The sequence below is a fragment of the Chaetodon trifascialis genome, chromosome 16, assembly GCF_039877785.1.
Source record: "Chaetodon trifascialis isolate fChaTrf1 chromosome 16, fChaTrf1.hap1, whole genome shotgun sequence".
In the NCBI taxonomy this organism is placed as follows: Eukaryota; Metazoa; Chordata; class Actinopteri; order Chaetodontiformes; family Chaetodontidae; genus Chaetodon; species Chaetodon trifascialis.
Genome location: NC_092071.1, coordinates 16,670,946 through 16,697,853, shown reverse-complemented (window position 1 = coordinate 16,697,853; position 26,908 = coordinate 16,670,946). Strand labels below are relative to the sequence as shown.

The 26,908-nt window shown below is 42.2% G+C and overlaps 2 protein-coding genes across 11 annotated transcripts in view; both read left to right on the top strand.

The window, feature by feature from the left end:
* Positions 1-26,908, top strand: part of msi2b (musashi RNA-binding protein 2b) — a 233,788-nt gene that overhangs the window by 164,852 nt on the left and 42,028 nt on the right. For all 10 annotated transcript variants that reach the window (XM_070982590.1, XM_070982585.1, XM_070982589.1 and 7 more), the window contains exons 8-10: positions 6,904-6,986; positions 19,844-19,958; positions 25,571-25,645. In XM_070982590.1, coding sequence (XP_070838691.1) covers positions 6,904-6,986; positions 19,844-19,958; positions 25,571-25,645 — 273 coding nt within the window. The remainder of the gene's footprint in view (positions 1-6,903; positions 6,987-19,843; positions 19,959-25,570; positions 25,646-26,908) is intronic.
* LOC139344427 (uncharacterized) overlaps positions 1-26,908 on the top strand; it is a 243,085-nt gene that overhangs the window by 179,666 nt on the left and 36,511 nt on the right. The window lies entirely within an intron of this gene.

Sequence of the window (26,908 nt, the reverse complement as noted above, 5' to 3'; positions counted from 1 at the left end):
AATTGTGGCCAGATTTTAAGCCTGCTCTTCCACCGTACCCCCTGTTGCTCGCTCATGCAGCCACCTACACAGAACTTATCACCTTTATGTTTTGGTCAGATTGACATGAACACTGTGTCCAAAGAGAGACTACCTTTGGAAGGGGTTGTGTTTCCACACCTGCTGAAAGTGTTTTATTGTATTTGACATTTTCTTTTTTAGTTTTTTCTTCTTTCTATCATCATTTCACAAACATGGCCTCAGATCCCAAATTAAATATATTCTGCTCAACATACTAAAGCGCTTTGGACTAGAAAATGTCTGACACCATATGTGAGAACTCTGGCTGGAAACACTAAATTACAGCTAAAGATGATGGCCCATTTTGATTAATGTTGAGGATAACAGGGCGTCAGTAGATGAGTCAGACACTAATTACCTAGAATTTAAAATGCACAAGGCAGTGTGCATTAACATTGTTCAATACGGTTGGCCAATGGTTTGTGTTGTTGCAAATGCAAATGTTTGCAGTTTTGGGCCTCTTCTTAAAATACAAGTTTTCAGTGAGCCATGAAGTCTGTTTATATGTATATACATATTGACAATGGTGGTCATCGCTTTCAGAGAACACTTCAATTCACTGACTCTTTTGATTCTGGGTCTGATATCTCATATACAGCATGATATCTGAGCAAACAAAGAAAAATTTGCTGAAAGTAAAATCTAGCTGTATGTAGATCTTTCATGATTCTTAGTGTTTCACTTATCACACTTGGCCATCTGGCCATGGCTAAACCTGCTCACCTTCACTCTCTCTCTCATTACCAATGCTTTGCACATTAAAGTCGTGGTCTGCCACATACACATGTGCTACCATACTGTATGTACGTAAAAACGTGTTTCGCAGTACAGCTCGGCTTACAAATAAAGACGCTGTTCCAATTCTGAACCTCGAAGCAAACATTTCCTCGAACACAATACATTACAAGGAGAGGAGAAATGCATCAAGAAAAAAGCAGGGAGCATTTATGTCGCGACCTTACAGCTAAGCCAACAACATCCCAGGTAGTCTTATCTCCTGAATGTTGTCTTGTCTGATACGGTGGTCATGGCTCACTGTGCTGTACGCTTCCGGGATCCATTTTACTTCATCCATCTTTACTTTCCCTGATGGACTTGCATATCAGCTACTGTAAAAGCTGAGAGGTACTGGTGGACCTCTCAGGTGGACTGTGCTTCTGCAGTAAAATTATATCAATATGACGTATATTTATTGAGTGCATGTGGAATTCAGAAACACAGCTCATGGAGTAAATGATGTGAATTGAAAGGTTGGGTTTTGTATATGACCGTTTTAAAAAGTGTCAAGGCGTTAGGAGATCTGCCCACATCACCTACTTCTCTCATAGCTGCAGACCTCGGCTGACAGCTCTGTTATTTGTGTTAAGGCAGGAGACTCCTTCCTTCCTCACCTTCCTCACCTTCATCCTTCCTCCTTTTATTTCATACCACCAGTGCAGCAAAGCTTCCTCCTTCAGTGGATTGATTATCAGGCCTCCACAATTTTTCATGGACTGAACTTTATTTAACTGTCACCCTCAATTCTTTCTCAGCACTGATTCTTCAGTGTAGTGTTTACAGGAAGTTTGTTTTACAAATACATTTTTAATACACCAGACAGTTTCCAGTCTTTTCAAGCACTGTTTTTAATGAAAAAAACACATGTCAAAATTTGGCCATTTTTAGTGACAGTATATTTTCAAATTTGGTTTCCCTTTATTCCTTTCTCTCAGCTATATGTGCCCTGTGCTGTTAGAGAGTTCATGGCATTAACTGTATTAAACAGGGGATTAACGCCCGAGGCTCTGGATCTCTAGTAATAGCAGACGGAAATACTGATCAAAGGCCTCTAACTGTGCCGTGGGTGTTCGGACTGCCTCTGTCTGCTTTGCTGCATTACAAGAAGATGGGGCTTGGGGGCTGGGGCACACAGACAGGCAGAGCAGGAGCCCTCTGTAGGCTTACTCCTTATTGGACAGGTGAAGGTTTGATCATGCATAATTAGGGCAGGATAAACAATTCAGCAAGGGGAAGTAGAGGAGGAGCAGTTGTAGCTGCAGGTGGGTTGCACCTATGTCCTAGTAGCTAAGTGTGCATGCACAGTTACTGTGTGTGTGTATGTATGCATGCATGTGTATTCTGTGTTTATGCATGCATGTATGTGCAGCGTCTGTCAGGGGGGTCCATTCCATCCATGCTGTGCCCCAGAGGACACGTCTGACACTTCCTCCTGGTTGCCCCACTTCCTCGGTCTGTGTTGACAGGGCTGGTAGTCAGAGCTGCTCAGCAGTAGGTTTCCCTCATTTAGGTGCAGTATACTATTTTCAAAGAGTTAGATGTTTCTGTTTATAGGTTTGCATATTTAAAGGTGCAATATGTACGAATTTTAGTTTAAGACATTAAAAAATGAACTAAAATTATCTACAGGGCGTGAAGAAATAACAGTTTTGCCATTATGTCAAAGACATCTGTGTACTGTGTTACAGAGATCTACTGCATGCTAACCAGCTCGCCTCAGACCTCATAAAGCTACTTTGTATCTCAAGTAGTCTGATAGTATGGCACGGGGTTCCCTGTGCCCCAGCCCGAAAACCACCTCCTCCCTGTGGTCCAGAGCTCCTGTGCTAGCATAAACAGAGCCAGCTGATAGGACCACTATCACGGCAAACTGAGCTAACTAGCTCTTATATATTGCACCTTTAAGGGCCTGCAGCAACTAAATAATGTTGGCTATTTATTTATCGTCACAAACGAGCATTACACTTATTATTGTACATGTTGGGATATATGAGGCATTTTGTGCTGAAATATACAGTAATAGTAACTCTACATACAGCCCCTTAACTAAGATGCAATGTTCCCCTTCTGTTGATTCTGTTCATGCTTATTAATGACCTAGAAAGGTGTGGGTAATGAGCGCCAGGTTTATGCTTACTATATCACTGATAATACATGTGCTTTACATTCGCTCTTGTGTACTTGTTGTCATATTTTTAGCTCCAGTCGTTAGGGAGTTGGGGGATTCCTTATGCTAGTAGCAGCTGTAAATTTATATCACCCTTAACTCATGTTCATACCCTCACAAGCGTACCAGATCTTTACAACAAGAGCTAAAAGTACGACAGATAATAATACTCCTCCTACAACCACCTCTGCTACCTCGTATGTCTTGACAAATAAACACCTCTGACAAGAGACTAGCAATGAACATGCAAGCCAACGATGGGGAGGTTTCTAAAATTTCCTCTAATTATCTATTTTTGTAAATATCTGTGTAGTCCGTATGGAAGTCGTGTCAGGGATCAAAAGGAAAACACCAGAGAAGAATTTAAACACGCTTTACATTAGAATCCTGTTAAGGTTCAAACAGCTCTTAATCTAAAGCTGCAAGGCCACTTTTCAAGTCAAAGTCAAGTTTGCTGCATCAATTTGCAAGTTCTTCCATTATCTGCTCCGGGCAGAATCAGCTTCTCTTTTTTTCCAGGTTGAGAGGGACCGCGGTGGGCAAAGGGGTGGGGGAACAGTGGGGTGGGCGGGTGAAAAGCATTGAAGCAACAAAAGCAGAGAAACCTGGAATGAGTGTGAAATAAAGACCGACTATGATGAAGCTGGTAAAAGGCCGTGAAAGTAGGCTCCCTGCCGATTCTGTGGAGCGATGAGATGAGGCCAAGCCCAGTTCTCGCTAATAAGTGTGAGGAAGTGCAGCCAAGAGGCCTCAGTCAGTAACCACACAACACCTATTATCAGCCGCCCTACCACATATCCATGTGTTTCCATTTACAGGGTATTGTTTAAGCTGTGGGAAGGTTCTTCAGCGTGAGCGTGTTGACACCTCTCTCCTCGTGTCTGTCGGCGCTGACAGTCTTTAATAGTCTTGCGGAGGTCAGCCTCATGCCGTGTGTGGATAGTTGGAGGAGAAGGGCTGGCATACATGAAGACAGCCTCGCTCCGCTGACACCCTGCAGAAGGAGAATCGGAGAGAGAAATGCTTCTGTTGGTGCTATTTTGTGGCCTGTAATTGTCTGTAAGGTCTGTAAAATAGGATAGTAGAGCAAAGGACTGCACAGTAATGGTGGGGCCAGAGGTTCAGACAGTCCAGAGGGGACTGACCAAGAAGGCGTGTGCTGAGCCAAGGAGAGAGAAAAATTGGGATGTTTGTCGCGTGTGTGTGTTGTTGTTTTTTTCTCTCTGTGTGTATGTGTGCAAAACACATTCCAGTAGTAGTTTACACTACAGAAAAATGTCTTTTTTTGTTCATTTAAACAGATCCAGTCATGGGTGGAAGGGCCCTGCTGGTGGTATCTGTGGTGGTGTGGCTTGGCCCTGACCCTAGTGGATATAATGGTGCAGTGGAAAATGTCCTGTCAGTTGATGGAGGAGCTGCCTGTAGCAGCAGGAAGGAGTGTGGCGACAGGGGCCATGTGTGTTAACCTCCTTCCTTGTCACTTTTTCGGTCCCCCCCCTTTCCGTCCCTGCCTCCCCCACCCCCCAGACTCCACTCCCTCTACCTACACTCCTCTGTGACAAATTACTCCTGGCGGTTGATTTGTTGGTTGTCAAAAGTGCAAAAGTGATCCTCGCGCTGCCACGAAGGTGGGGTGAGCGTCATCGCCGGCCCCTCGCCCCCACTCCCCCAACTCACACGTGTGTCGCCACAACTCGTTGTTGAGATGTCGCAGTGGAAATTGATATTCTGTCTCAGAAGATCTCATCAGATTAGATGTTGTCCATGTTTAATCAGTTTACACATTAGGTTTCCAACCCTTCTTTTGACAAGGCTGTTTGGATGTTCTGGTGTTCTTGTGTCAGCAGCACAAGAGGGGTCTGTTATTTATGGAGGAGGAGCTGGAGGAGGAGCGGAGAAGAAAGATGCGAAAGAGAGATAAAGACTTTATGACAGAACTATAAATGTCAACGTTTGATAGGCCGGCTAGTAAGCAGCAGCTGCTAACAAAGAAATCTGTCTCTTTCTGCGTGATCTGATGAATTAAAAGAATAAGCATCGTCGGAGACTAATGTATCATAGCACACCTCATTTTGCCACTTCTGCATGAGTTAAAATATGAAGACTCTTGAGGGGTGTCTGAAATATATTCTGAGGTGTATGTAATATGTGATTTAATATTGTGGTATTAGTGTGATGTGATCAGTATCGTTAACTGTTTGTATATAAACTGATGGGAAATGGGAATTGGCTTATCGAGCGAATTAAATACCTGACAAATGAAGGTATTTAATCACATTGATTCAAAAATCCTGGAAATCCAATACTGCCATAAAGCAGTCCTGCACATTGATTCGTATCATAGCCTAAGAGATATTAAGGGAATAACTATTGCAGTGTAAAACAGAGCTGCAACGTTAAGTCCATAAATTGATTCCATGATCAACAGAAAATTGATAGCCATCTGTTGTAAAGATGGATTATTGTTTAAGTCATTTTTTAAAGCAAAAACACCAAACCTTCTTTGTTTTCAGCTGTCTCATATTTCCTGGTTTTTTATGTGTTTTATTTTCTTTTGTTTTATATCATTGTAAACTGAATGTCTTTGGGTTTTGGACACATAAAAAAACGTGCATTCCTCACTATTTTCTGGCATTTTATATTCCACACAATTGATTGATGAATTGAGAAAATAACTGGCAGATGAATTGGTAATAAAAATAATTGTTGGTTTTAGCCGTAATATGAACAATACAGCAAATTCTCCGGTTGACAGATCGTTTGTTTTTCGACCCTTGCACCGTATGCAGTATGTGATATGTGCACATGCAGGACACTGGGCTCTAACAGCTTCCTCTCGAGTCTTTGACCTTGAGATTTGTCCTGTGAAGCGGATGAAGACTGTGAGCTGATGCCTGAACGCATGGATTCCTGTTAACGGCCAGGATGATATTCACCGTTGTACACCTCAGTCAACAAGTCATATCTGAACTGTGGTCTCCCTTTAAGTGTATCAGTCCCTTTTCACATTCAGCAGGTGACTGTTTTCATTGTATCGTCTGATGTACTGTGATAACAAATTGATGCTGCTGTCTGTGTGGCGTGTGTTAGTCAGATGGCGTGTTGTCTGTAGTGACAGCTGTTTAAGCTCAATCTGAGGTGATTTTACTTCATCGTCGGGTGTTTGCCTTTTTGAAAAGAAACTCATCTCCTTTCAGTCCCACTTGCTGCTTTATTCACTAACTGTTTCTCTTTTGTGCGGTTTCCTCTTCTGCTAAAGTCATAGAATATCAGTTTTCCTTTCAACCCCAACTATACAGAAGCTAGATTGCTTTGTGCATCGCCATCAAAACACAGAGGAGAGCATTGCAATCCACTTGTGTTCAAAAAGTCTGAAACCATCTTGTCTCTCTGTCTTTGTGTTAAAAGAGGGGTTAAGCTTTTATCCTATAAATATGGCATGAAAATCCCACTGTCAACGACGCATTCATTCTAAGGCCTGCATTAACATAAAAACGAGGGCTTGTTATACAGTGAGATTTCAATAAAAAGAACACAAAATGCATTTAATGAAATTCAGATGCTGGGCCCTAGCTCCCTGAATCTCATTAAATGAGCTTTGTGCTGTTTTTCCATCTTCTCTTTGTAGAGGAGGTCCTCGAGTGCCCTTAATAATGTGGCAGATTTCATCATATTCTTGATTTAAAGAGGACAATGTCTGTCTTGTTCACTTGTTCTTTTCCATGCCCAAGCCAATCTCCACAGATGTACTTGCATAGTTTCTGGATCTGGCTTCTGATAATATTCCATCTTGTGGTGCATTTTCTTTTAGTCGCTGGAGTTTTGTTAAGGCTCTCCACTAACTCATTCTCTCCCTCTGTCTCTCTCCCCCCCTCCCTTCTCTGTTTCTCTCTGCATAGGATTTGGTTTCATAACTTTTGAGAGTGAAGACATCGTAGAGAAAGTCTGTGAAATTCATTTTCATGAAATCAATAACAAAATGGTAAGTCCACTCATTTTTTTTTTTCAATTCCAGGTGGGCGTTGAAGGATTAATATTTGATTTCTTCTTTCCCCTAGTATTAATAGCAGAAGAGGTGTGTGTGTGTGTGTGTGTGTGTGTGTGTGTGTGTGTGTGTGTGTGTGTGTGTGTGTGTGTTCATGTTCATATGCACAGACTAACACACACATACACACACTCTGTGGGTCTCTGGGTCTCAGGGATGGGAAAGCAGTGGTGTGTACTGCCCACAAACCGTGAAATTGTGTGGCTGAGTTCTGCCTGTCAGGCTGAGGGACGGGAGAGTGGAGCCTGTCCCTCTCTTTCTGAATCCCCCTACCACACACACACACATACACACACACACACACACACACAGGTGGAGATGTCCAGGGATGCAACAGGGAAGCTACTGGCAGTGGCAGAGTTCATTAGTCAGGGATTAACACCTTCCACAGAGTCCCTGTGATGCTCGTTTTATTTACACCAGTAATATGGTCATCTCGGAGGACTCTGCGGAGTTCAATAGCAGTTTTCTAAGTCATCATGTCACTTATGATAATTGACAGCAGTCGACTTCGGTGTAGCAAGTGTGACATTAGGTCCTCCTTCACCCAGTTCCACCCTGCAGGCCTCCTGAGAGATCCCGCATCATTTGAGCGGTTCTGTGGACTGTGATTGACTGGAGGGAATACTTGTCTTACTGCCGTTCAGTCGAGCTCCTTCTCTCAGCGTGTGTCTTCACTCTCTCCAAGCCTTTCCCTGAAACTGGCTGACTGACTGGCTGTCTGACTGACAGGATCAGTGTAGTAGAACCGTGTTCACCAGGGACCAGCCCAGGTCACGTATGACCCCAGTATACATCCCCCCGTGTCTCTGCACGGCATCACAGTCGATGCTCAGGACTGCAACCAAAAAAGTCAGTGTGTGACAGAAGTAGCTGCGCGCGTATGGAAGATATTCTGTCACAATCAAATGTCTGAGATCCTTTGACATGGAGGTATGACACCCTATGAAAACACAAGTACCACACATCAACATGAAGCATGAATGCACACGCCAGAGCGTTTATTTATGCACACGAAGCAAAACAATGGCTGCCAATGCAGTCAACTGTCAATTTCAGAAGCTATTTACAACCTTTTTCTGCACAATTTGTGATGTTACAAGAATAGCTGATGAGACATTTTTTAGCTACAAATCTGATATCAATTCTCTGTTCTACATTGAGGTTATTTTCTGTGTCCCTGTCCAACATTTACCTTGCCTCTAAAGTCCATAGAACGTGTGCCTCCAGCCTGTTTGTAAGAAGTTTTAATTAGATAATAAGTTGATTGTAAACAGTAGTGCTAATTAGGTATAGTATAAAATATAATTATTATTTTAAAACAATGTACATTGGCTGTTTTCACAGCATGATATTGATTACATAAAGTGTTTGAATCAGGATTTAAAAAAAAAACAAGAATTTTAATTTCAAAGTAAACACAAAAGAGCACGATTGTTCTGTCAGTGAGTGCGGCTCACAGTCGTGTTCATTTCATGAGTGAAAGCTGATGAAATATGTTCACCAACAGCTTTTTTTCCATGATGAGGACAAGACTGTTTCGAGGCGGCACACGTCATTTAACACTCACTGCGACAATATGAACATGCAGTAAGAGACTTAAATATAGTTTAAAAATAAAAACCTCAACAAAATCTCTCTTTATTTTTGTTAACGAAAAACAGGAGACAAAGTATTCTAACTTTTTTTTTCTGTTTCCTGTTCTGCACATAGCATCTCAGGGCTACACCTGCAGCACACAATGAGCAGTCAGTCACTCACATCATCTACTTTACAGAAAGCAACTTAACGCTAACAATGCCAACAACAGGGCTTGGGAGAAATAAACAAGGTGATATTTTGGGCCCTTTTTCGTCACAGTGAGGCTAAGAAAAAAAAACGAATGCATTGCTTTATCAGAAAGGAAGCACTGTGGCCATAAAACAGCCGGTAAGAATACCACAAACCTGAAGAGACACATCAAGGCTCACCTCAAAGATTTGAGGTCGGCAAACGAAATGTTAGGCTGTATTTCTTTTGAAGATAGATTCGACTGAGTAAAACCAAGAAACAAACAAAACATGTAGGCGAGGGGTAACGTCTGGGTAGAGCATGCAGGAGGAGGACTTATCAGTAACTGATTTTGCATCTATATCAATACTGCATATATTTGGACATATCTGCAATATCAATGAGGAAGTGGAAAGCAATATAGAGGCACGCAGAAAAGAGTATGAAGCAGCTGCAGTCCGTACAGTGTCATCAACACGCACACGGGCTCACTTTGAATTGAAAATACAGGGTCAGCAGGGAGTTGTGTACTCAGTAGGTCCACTGTAGCTAGCCTGGATGCTAAAATATCTGCTGAGGTTGAACCTTTGCATGTCCCTAATAATGTTAGTGTTGCATGAACTGTTGACATTTCCTTTCCAACCAGCAAATACACGACATCCAGAGGAGGAGATGGCGCTTTTTTTTTCTTTTTTTTTTAGCTTGTTAAGCCATAAAAAGCGTACATGTTTCTCCTGGGGGACGTGTGCTTCTAACCCTGCAAAATCACCAGCAGCCAAGTTACTAATGTCTACCTTACCGTTTGCATAGCCATAGTCAAATTAATCCCCTTTTTTTAAATTAAGCACTTTGCTGGGGGTTTCCGCCTTAAGGCATTATTCAAGATAAATAACACCACTTACCTCCCATTCATTCTCTTTGGGTGTATAGGTTGCATTGTACCTCCAATTGTGCATTGCAACTGCAGTTATTTTTGTTTTTTTTATCCTCGGCTCTTGTATCTTGCCAGAAACATCAAAGCTCTCTCTGATGCATCATCGTAACAGTCTGCCTATGTGTCACAGTCATGACAGTTGCTATTATGGTATCAATATTTAGCAAACCCCTGATACCCTTGTGAAGGGCTAAAGTATGAGCCCTTTTTTGCTTCGAGTCTCCAATCGTGACCACGCGCCGCTGTGATGTGATACGTGTTGGACTTCACAGGGTGTGGCCACAAAATGCATCAACCACGAGAATACAACCTGTCTCTGTTTACTCATAAAAGAAAATCACACATATGGAAACCACGTGACCTATGTTGGAGTCCCAGAAACCTTGGCAGAAAATATGAGGATTATTGAGGGGACACATTGTGAAAGGTCAGAGCTAGGGCCAGTTTTCAGAGGCTTTTGCCACCTTTGTATGGGTCCCTCCTGGCAACACCTAGTGTACAGTAAATTTCCTAGCATGCAGGAAAAACGTGTGTCCCTCAGATCTTCTACAAAGTACTGATATCTTGGTATGTCGGCAAAGAGAAAAGATCATGGAGTGTGTTAAGAGCATTTTTCAAAGACACTTGAGGCTTTACCTTCGCTGCACAGAGGAGAGTACTGGTTATCCGGTCTCTGAAGCACCAGCAGACAAAATAAAAAATGCCTCCTGTCTTCATCTTTATGAAGTACTATACAGAAATAGACCTCATCCATCCTCCCCGCGAGTGTTATCTAAGATGGTTCTTGAATAATTGATGCAGACAGAAATTCCACCCCACTTGGGAGGGTAGTGGATGTACAGGGCACCCCACCTTCTCCTTGCCCGATCTCTCAAGGGCTCTGGCAGTGTAGTGGGTCAGTGCCCACTCAGATGTGAGCGACTGGACCTTTTAGTGACTTGGTCAATCACCCTGTGTTCATGTGCCACCGAGGCCTCACTCTCAGGAGCACTTCCTCTCTGTCACTGTGAGTTCTGCCTCATATATAATTAAAAATAGGGCGCTGCTTAGCAAGAAGCTCTCAACCTGCCCCACCGGTTGCACTGACTTCAACATTGCTCTCACCTCTGGAGAATGCCCTGCATTAGCAAATGCAGGACGTGATAAAAGTATGGATTATCCTGTGCATGGCTCCAAACATTGTAGACATGTAGTTTACCCACAGAAGTACCAGCCCTTGTATTAAAAGCAGTAAATATTTTGGAGTAAAAATCAATAAGCAGAATGTGGCTTGACAGTTTGTGTCACCCTCTGGTTTCCACATATATGATATCATACTGTAGTAAGACAGCCCCTTGATACAGTGGAGGAAAGGTTGTGAATTCCATTTTCTAAGACAGGAGTCCCTCTATTGCTCCCCACCCTGCCGTTATGCATGCGCAGCTGATTCATAATAAAATCTATCAAGTATTGGCTGTGATGAGCGAGCAGTGTGCCATTAAAATGGACTCACATTGGTTTTAGTCAAGTGCTTCAAGGTAATGTTCTTTAATGTGTCATTTTTAATATTCAACAGCAGCAAATGATCACAACAGGAGGGAGGAATTTTCTGTTAGTCGTCAATTTCTCACCGTGTCTTCCTGACATGACCAGCCAATTACTGTGCTGAGGAGGAGAATAAGCCCTGACTCTCTCAGTCACTGAGGAAAAGACTAATGCAGGAAGGCACTTATATGTCAGCCTTCAATATATAGACACGGATGTACTCTGCACAGTGTATTGCTATAGCAGAGTGGACAAAGAAAAACAGCAGCATGTAACCCATATATTATGCTAGATACAGCAGTTTTTTTTACAACAGCATCATATAGTGCTTTTCATTGGAGCAGGGTGAAAGCATTGTTTTCCGTGAAATTTATCTTGACTTTACTCCCCAATAGAGTGTCACTTGTAGATTAAAAAAGGGCACAGAGCACTATTGTACTGTAACCTGCTTAGACCCTTTGAGATTTTCTTTGAGGGTGGTAAAATGTTGCAGTTGGCAGATAAGTACCTAGCGCAGTGTTTTCTAAGTTCAAGCTTCAGTAACTAGTAAAACCAGTTGCAGTCTACTCTATGTTTGCCACAACCTGAAGAGAGAAATAGAGAAAAGTAGATTGTGAAACTAAGAAAAAAGGAAACACTGACACCATGAATATGACTAACGAGGCACGTGATTTATTCCTGCTAGGGTTGGATTTCAGTTAATCTTTGCTACATGTGGATTCAAGTTAACAAACAGCGGATACTCTTAAAAAGTCAAATCATCATCATCATCATCATCATCATCATCAGATCATCATTGGACATGCTTCCTAAAAATGTTTATGATCTTCATGCATCATCATAACATCAAATTCTCGTAGGGGAAGTCTACAAGTTTGGATTTTTTTAGATGGACATTGACACAAGTGAGCATTTTTGGTCTTGCTTTGACACCCGTGGTGTTCAGCTCCTTCTTTTGCTGTTTTATTTAATTTCCACCAGCGATACATGACCATGTGCACATCACATATTTTCATATTGTTGCTGAAAAAAATGCAAAGTTTAAAGAATAGGCTATTATACAAATTATATCAGAACGTCTGTTATACTGGTACCTTATGAGAAAAAAATACCATAAACCTGCTTTTGAGTAGCACAGAAATGAAGTAAAAGTGCAATAGAAATATGACAATGTAAATAAAATAGAAAGTTAAATCTAGCCTGTGCAATATTATTGATAGAGAAACTTAATTAGATAATATTTGAAAATGTTATTGCAAAGTTTATGTGAATAAAATGATTGAAAATATGTGAGGCACTCACAAGTCAGAGTATGCTATAAGATACGTAGGAATAGAGATATTATAGGAATATTGTGTTCTATAATTAAAAATCTTATTTGATAATGTGATAATCTTTTTATTTGTTTTCTCCCACATGGCAAAGATTTTATACAGCGTCAGCATATGAATAAAAGAAATTGAAATCCTCAAATAGGTCACAACTAATGCTGTGAAAGAGGCAGTTTCATGTTAAAGAAAGACATTTACTGGCTGTGTAAATGTGTGTGTGTCTGTGTGTGTGGTCAGATGATAGTGGACAGTTCATAAGGAACTTTTCTGTGCACTTACTTGAGCAAAATTTGCAGACGGTATACATTAGCTGTGATAAAGGTTCATGATGTGAGTGGCTTGTGGCCTGTACGCTATGTCTATAAGCAGTGGGTTGTCTGTGATCAGCTCACCAGATATAATTACTTTTAATTAAACCCACCTTCTGAGTTTGTGAGTGCCAGCTGTACCAGTTCTGCTGTTGTGTGTCAAACCTGCAAACCAATCAGTTGCGCTGCCGATGAACATTAAAATTTACAGCCCTCAAACCAGGAGCCATCAAGTCAAGTGTGCGTGTGTGTCTGTCTGTTTGTGTAGCATTTGCCTAGGTCTTATATTGTATAAATCTCTCCTGGACAGGCTTAGTTATAGCCATAGACTAAAGTAGCTATCATTATTTTAAAGGAGATTTCTAAAGGGAGAAAGTCTCTGGGTTGTTGAAAATGTCTTTGAAAATATTTTTTTTTAAAGAGTGGAAATTTTTTAACAGTGTTTGAACATCAAGTGACTAATAAGGAAGTCGGCCCACCCTTCTGAGGTCTTTCAGTCCCTCATGGAGTGCTGCCTTACAAGTTCTGGACTGTAAGTAATTGGATGTTTACCCTTCATTGAAGGAGGAAAGCTTTGAGGGATGAAGGAGGTGGAAATCCACTTCGCACTCTGCACTCCAGGACGTTCCATAAAAGCTCACTGATGTTCAGATCTGCTGATTGAGGAAGTGATGGAAGCCCATTTGACTTCAACCTGATGATCATGGTATTACTTTTGAATGTGTCTCTCAGTGTGTCTGGGGACAATATCATCTTAGAATACATAAACATGTCGAGGGAATAGTTCTGGCACCACAGGAAGCACCTGGTCCTTAAAATGACCTCAAATTACTTAGCTTTTACATAACCATGCAGAGATATCATCAGACATAATGACTCCTGTGAGATTGGCAGTCGATGAAGGCATCGTTTTGTTTCATCCAAAACTTCTTACCATTATGATATGTTTGGCATTACTCAGTTCCCTATTTCTTTATTGACCGTGGATACAAGTGGTTCAGAAAGGAAGGTCTGCTGTAAATACCCTCTTTATAAAATGCATGACATACAGTTCACAGAGGTCTTAAAGTGACACTCCCACCGACATCGATCTTTTGAGTATCAAATACTGGACTGATGGAGTAAAAAGTTAAATATTTGCCTCTGAGATGTTGTAGAAGGATAATTTTACATAGAATAGAAATACTCAAGTGAAGCACAAGTACTTCTTAACTTTAGGACAAAGCATTTTAGCTTTAAAACGCGGGTCCTTTAATAGAGGTAGACCTACTCACAGTCAGTCAGCTGCTGCAAGAAGTGCTCCTTCTGCCAATGCCAATGTTTTGGAATGATATAAGGCTAAACTTTTAAAAGCGTATTTTAACAAGGTTTGCACAACATTGCTGATGAACTCAGAAAATCGCAGCTCTCTACCAGAATTACTAGCTAAACTAAATTGCACTCTTAAGACCCCAGTTTGTTTGAAAGTATATTAAGTGTACTACAACAAAAAATCTTACTGAAGCTGGTTTCCTGGCCATCACTGGATTTTCAGGTAAAATCTGTGCTTTGTGTAGAACTACTCTATTATTATCTGTTTGGTAAAATTGGAAAATATTACATCCTGGTACAATACTAAACAGGTGAATATTTTATTTTGTTTGAAACTTTCTAAAACATCTCAAATGTTTTCAGTGAGATGTATAGGCCTGCTTCGTTTGTTGTGCTCCTGTGTAATAATGAACACAAACCAACCAATCACTGTAGAGATACGTATTAAGTTCATGCATGAAGCATGATGTCATCCATAGCAACAGGAGTTCAACATTTTCATTAAAATAAATGTATTTGAAGTCACTATCTGTCTCTGAATGAGGTAAGACAATGGTGACTGAGTCTGTGGCTCACTGATGAAAGTCCTTATGTTTGCAGTGCTGTGAACTGGGTGTCTGTGGCGACATTCCCAGGAAAAATCACACGCGGTGCACAGATAGTGAGTGTTTTCCTTCATCCAGCAATACTGGTCTGCCAGAGGGGACAGGCAGAACTAACACAACAGACTCGCTCTTCAACTCACTAATGTGTGAAACACCACGCTGCTTTCTCTAGTCTCTGCTAGCGTTGTGAGTAACGGGTTACTATGGCTGAAAATAAGCAAAGAAAAGGTCGATGGCTGCAGACGATGAAACTTGGTGCACGTTACACATGCGCCGCTGTTTTAATCCAAAGACACGCCTGCAGCTTATCACCACAGGTGGTGCCAAAGAGAAGAAAACAGAGCGCTCAAGTTTGTTACGTCATCAAGATTAATGATGGATTTCTATAGTCACACGTTTCAAAGGATAGGAAAGTATCGTGTTGTCTATAGAAACTTCAAAAAATTAAATGTTCTCTTCATCAATAGATTGAGTGAAATCCGCACACCTTTTCAAAATAATGGCTAAATGTACTTCAGATGAATCCTTAAACATGACCCCATCAAGTATGCACGCCAGCACATCCCTTTCTCAGCTTTGTAGAGTGACATCTTCATCCAATTTTAATAGACTTTTTTCTCACATACGGCCCCACTAAAGGATTTAGCCTAAATAAAAAATGCATTGTTTTAACTTGGTTTAATAAACCACTTGTTAAAATGCTTGTGAGAAGCCTTTTTTCTTAAGTGAATAAGCCCACACCACCATGCCTGATATTGTGCATTCAGAGCCGTGACATTTCCTAACTATCCAGTCTATGTGTTTTGACTGTTCAGCTGGGAGTGGGAGCTGGAGTAAATGAATCACACTGTTTCCTTTATTCAGTCTGCCAGTCTACTGATGGAATCCATTCACTAGTGAAGCTAATAGTAGCCATACACCTCCCCCTCTACACACACACACGCACACACGCACACACACACACCACACCCACAACACTCATCCCTGAAGGACAGCCATTGCCGGTCCATCCCACCCACACCCTCCCGTTATACCTACAAGGTTAATATGTATGGGAGACGAATTGAAAAGGTCATATCTGGAGCGTTTCTCTGCTCTGTATCACAGGGTTTGTACATGATAACAAAGGCGGTTTGTTTATTTTCTTCATCAGTGGGCTGTATTCCTACACAGTGCTTGTGAGGTCCTGCAAGTGCATGCTGCTGTGTGTTTGTGTGCGTATGTGCACTTCATGATTTCATTGTCAGGCTTGGTTATTGGTAGATGGAGATAAATCTGAAACAACAGAAACCTCAAAAAAAGACACAAATCCTCAACAAGACAGCATCAGAACAGAATAAAATCTACTAAAATATTTGAGTTTTGATGATGGAGGTGATGTGCAATTCATCAACTACTGTATTTATTTTATTGTTACCCTGAACCCTGAACTTAAAGCCACAAGACTTAAACAAAAAATATGATGTGGTAAATGAGCAGCAGTAGTTACTTCAGATCCCCTTCCTATTTTGTCATGCAAGACTCTCCCGGCATGAGTAACCACTGGCTACTGTATGTCAACATCTGTCTCCTTATAGCACACAGCGTTTTGGGGTCATTTCCTGTTGCTTTGGATTACTTTTTACTCCTGACAAACCAGGATGCAGGTTGCTTGGACGCCATCCAAGGCCCAGTTTTTTAAACAGGGGTATGCAGGCTGGAGTCTGAGTGATTGCTCTGATGGCTCAATCTAACACAGGAAAGAGTTTCCATTTCAGATTTAACAGTCCAAGCAGTCACAAACAGTATTTCAAATAACGCTGCATAAAGATTAATTTAAACATTTTTTAAAATCTTTTTATTATATGATGCAAGCTTCAGCTGTCGAACACATTCCCATCCCTGTGACGCACAAAGCCTTCCTGCCAGAAAGCCTTTCTAACATGTGGTTAATGTTGGAAAACGGTCACAGTTTGGTTCGGTTTAGGAATCAAAACGACTTGGTTAGGTTTAGGAAAACCCTACTCTTCTGGGTGAAAAGTCATGTGTTTGTCTGACCCGTCCAGCCACCCACCTTCCTCCATTTGTGGACTTTCTTGCTCTTTATACAACGTTGCCTTGCTCTCAGCATCTATATGGCCACAGATGGGTTTACAGTGAAGTTCGCTGGAAGCCTGGTGCGTCTCATACAGATGCTAAAAAATACCTTGTGCATCTGTGTGAGACACAGAGGGCTGTGACATATTTGACACTTTGGAAATGAGACCTAGGCTATCATAGTATGTACAAACGGGCATCCGTGTTCACTCAGTCTTCTCAAGTTTTAAATAAAACAATTACAACTTTTTTTAAGAGTGTATAAGCTCTGCTGTCTGGCTCTCTGATTTCCTCTCTTCCCTGACTTTATCTTGGGCTGCAGAGTGACACAAATCTCAAAGATAAGCTGTCAACTGCAGGATATCAGTATTTCAGCGGAGTAGGAGGAAACATCTCGATATATGTTGAAAGCATGCAGGTTGAGGTAACCACACCTTGTCAGCACTGTGTGGCAGGAATCCACTTCAACAGTCAGCTGTCTTGCAAACTGTATATCTGTGTGTGTGCGTGCGTGCGTGCGTGCGTGCGTGCGCATGTGTGTTTGAAGCTCTCAGATCTTTCGGTGCTGTTTCCACACAAAGCGATGTAAGCATCCTGGCAGCGAAGGCAAGGCGGGCTGGGGCTGGTGGGGGGGGGGGGGGGCGCTTTTTCTCAGCAAACACCAGCATTCACGACGTCTCCGTGAGGATCGTGATACACACATTGTGGAGTCACGGACAGCCACATCAGCCACAATGCAGGACAGTGCTTAGAGTTAAGATGAAAGCTTGCAAAATTTAGCGTTGTTATCTCCCACTTCATGAGGCGAAGAGGCTCAGCCTGTGATACTTTCCACACTGCAAAATTTGAATCTCTGATTTCATGACTGCTTAACCTCTGCAGTTCTTCATCGTGAGGCGCTGAATTGTCTTGCCGTCCTCTCTGTTCTCCTCTCTTTGACTCAGTCCACTCTTGAAAGCTCCCGCCTCCCTCCCTCACACACTCCTGTGTGTTTGAAGCAGGTGAACACCCACACGCTCACACCACCACAGTCCTGGCTCCTGGCTGGTTTTAAATCCATGACAAGGAGCCCTCTCTCTGAATATCAAAGACCCGCATCTGAGAGAGCATGTAGGCATGACTCACACCCGGGTCTGTCTTACTCTCAGCAGGAAACCAAGCGTCCAACTCTCTGGATGTGGCAGGGGCTACCGGAGGACGCTGATCAGACAACTGTCACATCTCCGGTGCGGGCGGGACTCAGCTGTGTTCGTCACCCAGCTACGCGAACATGTGAACATCCCAGCAGTGTACTGAGATTTCTTTACAGACCCATTTGTCCCACCCAAGTTGCTGCTTCCACGCTGGGGGTCATTCCCCGACGATAGGAGCGCCTGTGCTCTCTTCAGCACAATGTCAAAGCAGTCCAGGCGAGCAAGGATGGCAGAGTAGCTGTGACAGCTACAAAGTGGCTGAGGGAACTGTGTACTTTAGTTGGTCTGCATCAAATGAAAGGGCTGCTAACAGCAACAAATCACAGCTCTGCAACGCAGCAACTTTTCCTCTGTGATAGAAACCCTTTTCATTAGTGTTCCCTCTTTACATATCTAGCTCTCTGCCGGATACACAGAGCTTGTTATACTATTCATTTAGCACCTTCATATGCACATGAAGTTTTTCTTCAGTTTGGCAACTTGCATGTGTGAACCTGTGTATGATTTTGTGTGTGAATAGTAATGTGCACCGCTGGCCTGTCAGAGTTGCAAGCCCATTTGTATGGATGCCGAGCCGTACCGTGGTTGAGGTGTACACAGCACTGGCGCAGTAGCCTGTCTTGTGCAGCAGGCCAGGATGACATGTGAATCGCAGCAGCCGAGGAAGCCCTGCTTAAGTGGAGGCAGTAGGGAGAAGCAGGCGAGAGCCAGGAGGCAAACAGACAAACAGATGGACAGGCTGATGCCAAGCAGGCAGTGGAGCAAATAGATTGTGCAGCATGGTGAACAGACTCGGCCTACCAAAGAACAACCAACAGACACAAGACCATGCCACCCTTGTCAGCCGATTGCGCTTCTCTATAATTCATCGAGATAGGATAGATATGTGGTAAATAGGGCTCTCATCTTCCTCCTTCTCCTCATCTGCCCCTGTCACATCCCTCATTTGATATGTGTTATGCAGGGGGAGGAGATGTCAGTCTTGCAAGATGGGAAATGAACAAACCTGTATGTGTGAGAAGTGGAGTGGGAGAAAGAAATGCAGGAGAGAGATGAGTGCTGCAGGTGGAATTGGACTGTGGGGCACCGGGGACTTCAGCCCAGCAGACATACACAAACACACAATGCACAAATAGAAGCACGGACACATGAAATAACCACATTGAGCTTTAAAATGCCCATTTTTGACCAGCTTCACGTTTTAAACACACTGGCCTGGCAAGACTTAAGTTGAATGGAACAAACAGTGAGCAAATAGAGATTTTGTCATGAGAGATTATTGCTTTTGAGATATTGTGTTTGGATTAAACAAAGAGCTGCCTTTCACGAGGAAGCTGGACATACTGCCACACAGCGGGACTGTGGTAATGGCATTGCAGAACAGAGCCTCTCCTACCTTGATGTCTCAGAAACTCTTGGAAAGAATTAAGCTTGTATTTCCCTGAGGCATTGGGCACATGCTCACTGGAGCAACAACCTTTGCTTTAATGCAGGAGGAGCATGATTGTAAGTTTTCCTGAGAGACTCTCCTCTAAAATGTGAGGTGCTCAGATTGACTCAGTCTTGTTTTTCTCTATGGAAAACATCTAGCGGTGTGCAAGTCAAATAGAAAACCACCTTAAAGAGCTGAGACAGCCCTGTCAGATCTGTCTGGTTGTGTACCTTACACAGTCTAATGGTTTGTCTCTGTGTGTGTGTTTGTGTGCACATGTGCATATGTGTGTGTTTGTCTGTCTACATAGGTAGAATGTAAGAAGGCCCAGCCCAAGGAGGTGATGTTCCCACCAGGTACACGAGGGCGAGCCAGGGGTCTGCCCTACACCATGGATGCCTTCATGCTGGGGATGGGCATGCTGAGTGAGTCGTACACACATCTTTACGCAATAACACATAAACACGTGCAAAACAAGTGCTCTATATACATGCTTTATATGATATGTGTTTAACATCATGCTGGAAATGCCCATCGAACATCAAGTTAGATTTAGAATTCCTAATTTTTAAAGAAGCACAAACATTTTACCAGGTAGCAAATAAAAGCGAAGAATATATATATTTTGGGGGAGGGGGGGACAGAGGAAGAGTCAGACATGAACGCCATTCAGTCATCAATTTCTGCCTTCTAAAAAAAAAATCAACTTATGCAAACTCTCGTCCAGATAGCCCCATTAGGTGGGCGCTGCCCCTAATTAGGCTGCTTCAAGGTGTGCCACCAGTGGCCACTGTGGTCTATTTCTGGTCGAGTCTGGTACAGGCAGCCCCTGGGCATATAGGAGCAGACCAGCACATTATCAGGCTAAATGAAGAGGAAAATTGGTGTAATGTCATATTAAGGATTCATCACTGTGCCCCCCTTAATGGGTAATGAAGGGGACACACATGTCAGTGAGAGATCTCATCTACAGGGACCTCAGCTGCTGGCCCACCCCTCTTCATTACCATCCAGCCCATGCCTGTGGCCCTTTTTAGTTAACACTATTGCACCCTCTCCCTCCCTGCCTCCCTACCCGCCCACTGTCTCACCCGCTCCCTCTCTATCTATCTAGCTGCCTGTCTTTCTGTCTGTCTGTCGTGCACATTTCCTATGCATATCATTTGTATGTGCGACCCAACCAAATGGATTTGCCCTCACATGAAAGATTTATTTTTGCCTTCAAAAGCAAAAGAGACATGCAGCTGATTGTAAGAGACTCGTTTTGCCGTGCAAGTAGCCCCTCCCCCTCGCTCATGTAGCAGGTGCAGGCTGAGCCACAGTCATGCATTTTTATCTGCACCAGGTAACGTGATGTTTGAAGCAGCTTTGATGCTCGATAGCAAGTCATATTTAGCTGTGGCTTGTTTCGCGTTTTCTTTTAAAAATGGACAGAAACTAGAGGATTTGACCATTTATTGAGCTGTGGCACAAATAAACGTTAAGGGGCAGGAAACTAATTATCTACAATATCTGTCCATCTATTTATCTATCCATCTATCCACATACAGGTGCATAAAGTGTCAGGTGTCGACCTTGCCGCGAGACTGATTATACAGTTGTTTGTGATGTTGGCCGAGTGCTTGTGCCAGCTCTGTCTGAGCCGTTCAGTTGCATCTCATCTGTTTGAAGTATTTAACAAGCACAGTGAACTTTTCAGAACTTATTACAGCCTAATGTGTCTGCGAAGAGGACAGCACTCTTCCCCTCCATTGGGAGGCAGCAGGCAGAAAGGCAGTGATGTGCTCATGTGAGAATATTAACAGCCAACTTGTTTGGAGACATTCTTATCTAAATGAAATTGGAACAAGGACAGCGAAACATTCCTTTATATAATTTGCATTTGGAAAAAGGGACCCAAGGCTCATTATTTAAGAAAGTGTAAGCTCCTTTTGTGCCAAATCTCATTAAAGCCATCCCTAGCTCCTTTGTTTACTGCCTCTAATCGAGGCATTTATCTTTATTGTGTTGTGCCCGATGTATGTTTGCTGAAATTAATACACATTTGAGCCTGGGCGAGGTATGGGTGTACCAGATGGATAATTGATTTTAAAGTGAATCAGAACTGTTGAGCCATAAAATAGGTACATTAGCATGCATATTAATAAGGCAAATAAGAGCACTAAGAGGCTGCCACCAGGCCAGACACAATGGCAGGCTTCATTTAGTCAAATGGCAGGAAAGATAGTTGGCTCTCTCCTTCTTTCTCCTTCTTTCTTCTTTCCTCCCACTCTGTTGCGATATTTGTCGACATGCACACGCTAAGAATTTCGTGATTGGAGCTTAACTTAGATGTATCTTAATCCACTTTCCCGACACTTCCATACGCGTCTCTGTAGCTCTCTCCTTAGACACTCCGTGCACACATCTGGTGGCAAATTCTTCATTTAGTAATGTGAAACCCATTGTAATGCAGTACATCAGACTAGGAAAATGGTTTTGCCATTTTCAGAAAATGTTGAAATAAGGGAGTATGAGGAGCTGCGGTATCTAAGCCAGCAATTTCAGTTTGGCATTTATTCTGTTTGACAGTAAGACAGTATCAAACACATAATATCCAATATTTTGCGGTCCGTGATAGCTTTTCATTGTATCATATCACAGTTCTTTTCAGACCAAACAAACACTGAGGGGATTTGTGAAAGCTATCCATCTGTGGCTTCCTGGTGATGACTTCTCATCAGCGGCTGATGAGGATTTTTTTTTTTTTTTTTTTCAGTGGCGTAGCCTCCGTCCTACTTCATCCACACCAGGTTATGGTTCCCCTCACCGCCTCTCTGAGTTGCATTTCTTTTTGTCTGTGAGTGAGGGGAAAGGGTCTGGGAGAGGCATTTTCCCATTGGGTCAGGAATAAATTGAACTTTTTCATGGACAGCAAACACTGATTAGATATTTATGACCAAGGTCAACCTTTCTGATTCCAGCTGGCACAGGCTCTGAGGCATACAGAACAGAGCATCCACACACACTCTCACAAGCCTACACACACACACACGCACATAGCCTACATACCCTCACGCGCATACTCACACACACACAGTGTCTGCATGTATGCAAAATTTGTCGCCTTCATGCTGTAGACACATGCATACAGGTGAATACACGCCATCTGTGGCCAAAGTCTATATGTTTACAGCTCTGTCTGCTCTTAAACTGCAATTCCATATTGTACAGATACTATTTAGTAGTATTAAGAGATATCTCATGTAGTATTTACTGTAAGCTCTATTAGTCTACAGCATCTGCAGGAATTTGTAGCCCAGAAATTACAAGCTAGACATTCAGATGTTAACGTGACTGCAGCCAATTTATCAGGCTGGTACATATCTAACAAGAACTGAGCACACAAAAGCCTGAAAGAGGTTTCCGAGGTCAGTTTCTGAGGTGTAGCTTACACGCAGTGAAGTGAGTTATCAAGGTTAGCTCCAGTGATTCATTTCTGGCCTAAAGGACTTCCTCTTATTAGGTAATTTAGTCCAGACTTATGGTTGAAGGTGATAATAGCTGGAGGAAAACAGATAAAGACTGAGACATATACCATAATTAGAGGGTTAATTATGTTTATATTACCTTTGATGGTGCTCAAATTTCCTCCCGACTCTCACACAGGCTCTCTCGCTCACCCACCCTCCCACCCTCCCACCCTCCCACTCCTCTCAGATTTTTTTTGTTTTGTCTGTATCCTACTTCCTAGCTGCATGCTCCCTCACACCCCGTTCCTCAATATGTTGCCCACAGCTGCTTCTGTCTGAAAACTGTCCTGCTAATTAACTGGTGGGTCTGTGGTTGTAATAAGAATCATGACAGCAGATGAACAATACATCTGCTGCTCTTAAATTTTTCTAATGACACTGGGTCCTCTTTGGGCCTCATTGCGACTCTTCATCTATCCAGGGATCGTACAACTTCTGAAGCAGTCTCACACAGACTTTGACTTTGCTTTACACATGACAGTTCATAGTGACATTTGCCATCCTCACAAAGCTGTATAATGCAGTGGCTGTGGTTAAATGTTATCCTAATTATATCAAAAGTAGCAATGGCTAACTGAGCCTTGGTTTCTAGCCTTGGTTTACAGATATATGTACTGTATGTAGGATCTCCCATGGTCAAATGTTGATCATAAACTGTATGTATATACTGCAGTTCAGATAAAAATACACCACCTAAAAGGCCCAGTCTGTGATGGAAATATAAAGGTCATACCACCACCAAACTTTTAACTTCCCAGATTGATTCATGCAATGCATGAAAGCAGCCCCTGAGCCGTTACACATAAGAAACACTCTGCACATGTCCAGATCAGTCATGTTCCTCACAATGACAGAAGATAAAGTCAGCGGCTCTGACCAGGCCAGAGCTGCACACATTCGTTTGAAAATACCGATTACGGGAAATTAGATTAGAGTCAGTTTCTCTATATTTCTTACATAATAATAGAACAAGGTGCTCAAACGCTCACTTCATGTTGCTGTCCTCAGGCAGTCTGAGGTAGTTTCTATTCAAATAGCCTGATTGGTTAAAGGCATTTATGTTTATTACATAGAAATTATGCACGACTTAACATATACATGTTTATTACTATTATCAGCATTATTTTTATTCTATTGGGTATTTTTTTCTCATTACTCTAAATTTACCATTTGCATTTGTATATTTTACTATTATTTTTATTATTATGGCTATGTTATCTTTATAGTAGCTTGTAACTTTGTAGTTTTTATTACCTTTTTCAGTATTTTATGTGGAGCAAATAGTACTGCAACAAAGCAATTTCCCTGCAGGGATCAACAGAGTTTCTCTGAATCTGAATCTATGATCACTGGTTGCTCTGCCTTCTTGGGATAACTACCATAGACCAAAAGTTAGTTTCAAATTTAGCTTTAATTACTGGTTAAACCTTGCTTAAACCTTATATAATAACACAGCCACACACAAATGAATGCCGTGCTGGAGGTGCAAATGGGGAGCTATCATCGCTTCTTGCCCACAGCGTCTTTTTAACAAACCACATTCAGCCGCATTAACACATGAACCTCTCTACTATCCTAAAGATGTGCGGAACATAAACAGATGCTGGCGTCATTTTAAGGTGCCCGCCAGTGTCATTAGGCTGAGCTGTAAAAATGCCAGAGAACTTATGGTTGAATAAAAAGTGCTATTCGTTCAGGAGCTTATCGTTGCTTTGGGTTTAAACCGTTTAAGCACCAAATGTTAGCACTTCTTGATACCAACCCTAATGATGATCAACCCCCAGTGAATGAAGGAGGAATCGGTTTATAAAAAACTTGCTCTGAGGCTCCTGCTGATGTACCTAAAATCAGTTAAAATATGATGAAGCATTTTATTGATCTACGCATGCTAACTTGGATTGACTAAACGAGAGATTGTGTAAAATATTAGCAGCTATGTGACACTCACATTTTAAATCAGCAGCATCTATTTTTGTAATTGTGGCCATTATTCTTGTAGGTTCTAAAACACATTTCAGGCAACAGCCTGTTCAAGACTAGAGGTTAATGTAACTGTGACAGTTGACCATTGATTGAGGGTGGTGCTTGTCGGACTGCACACACAGCCGATGTTTTCCACTTGACAATCTCCCATCAACATCATGAGCATTAAGTGCATGCCACCTCTTTATTAGGCTTGAAGCATAAAGATCAATCACTTCTTGATTGCTGCAGTTTCTTTCAAGCTCGGGTTCCACATAATTCAAGACACACAAGACTTTGTGCATGAAAAGCATTGTTCCAAAATGCAATACTTAATCCTAACTATTTCAGGCTCATAGTTAATGTTGTAGTTTTATTTTTTAGGGTGTTAATTTGCTTTAGAATTTGCTTGACAAAATGAGAACACTTGGGTCCCGGGGAGTTTTAAAGCCAGCCTTTTAAGATTTGTTTCCCCTCGCAAAGTGGATATATAAGGAGCCATGTCCCAGTGTGTGTGTCTATGTGCATGTGTGCCTCTCATCTCCTTTTGATCTCTCTCCTAGGTTACCCTAATATTGTGGCAACGTATGGCCGCGGATACACTGGATTCGCACCCAGCTACAGCTACCAGTTCCCTGGTGAGTTAAAGGCTTTGTTCAAATATCAGTGTTGCAGCTGATTTCTGTCATGCAGTCTCCAGCACATTCAGATATACATATACACACACGCGCGCGCACACACACACACTTGCATGCACATACACAATGGCTCATCAATACACAAGTCAGTCACCAAATAATCTGCAGGGTTATAAGTCTCTTACGTGTCTGGGTTTCTGAAGCAGCTTTTGAAAGCTGATGTATAGTGAAGTAAATTGCTTACTACTTTTCATCCCATACTTGAACACCACCATGACCAAATGTCTAAAATGGGAGAAGTTCTTCGTCTTCCGTGGGCCCAATGTATGCAAATTCCTCTGTGGAGAAGCAGAAAAATAAGCGGAGCTTTGTGTAGGCAGATTTTAAAATGTGGTTCTTATAATGGAAAATGAATGAAGTCATTTTCTGCATTAAAAGTGTTGACTCAGAGCGTCGGGCACTTTAATGGGAGTCCAAATGGGAGGCGTGCAGTCTGGAGGTGAGCAGCTGTACCTGTCTGCTGCAAGAGAGCCTGTGGCTCTGTGGCGCCTCACTTAGACAGGCATCCCGTCAATTTCATGCTTTATTTAGGGACTTTACACATACTTTGTTTGCCGTGCCAGACATTATTCCTTCCACTGATAAGACGGAATGGGAAATATCTGACAGCAGCTCAGATCTCTGTAATATCTTTGTAAAATGGATTCAGGAGTGGTAAGACAGGAGGTCCAGCTGTGACCACCTGCAGATCAGACATATGCTAGATTTATACTTGACCACAACATTACTTGACAGAAGAAAAGGAATAGCATCTACTCATCAATGTGGGTGAGCACGAGCAGCATACAAATGCAGGAATTCAGCCATTTTTTTGTACAGTTCAGTTTAATGACTCTTTCTTTCGCAGCTGATTGATATGATTGGCATTCAGAAGACCGGCAGTGTACATCATTGTATTTGTGCACAGAACACATCTAAAATGACATTTAGAGCTGGACAAATTGAGTATTTATCCATCCTTCACATTTTCTGAAAGCATCCTCAAAAGTTTCTGAACTTGGATACAACAAAAAGAGAGAGAAGAGACTGAAAGGGAACGAAGCAACCAGCATTTATTCAGTGTGAGTAATTCTAGTTAAACATGGATTTTTAAAATGTTTACTGTTTAGGACAAATTAAGGGATATCACCTTCCCCGAGGCAGAATGTATGATCCTGTCCATGTTAAACTCAATTTAAAGAGTTTGATAAAGCTGTATGATTA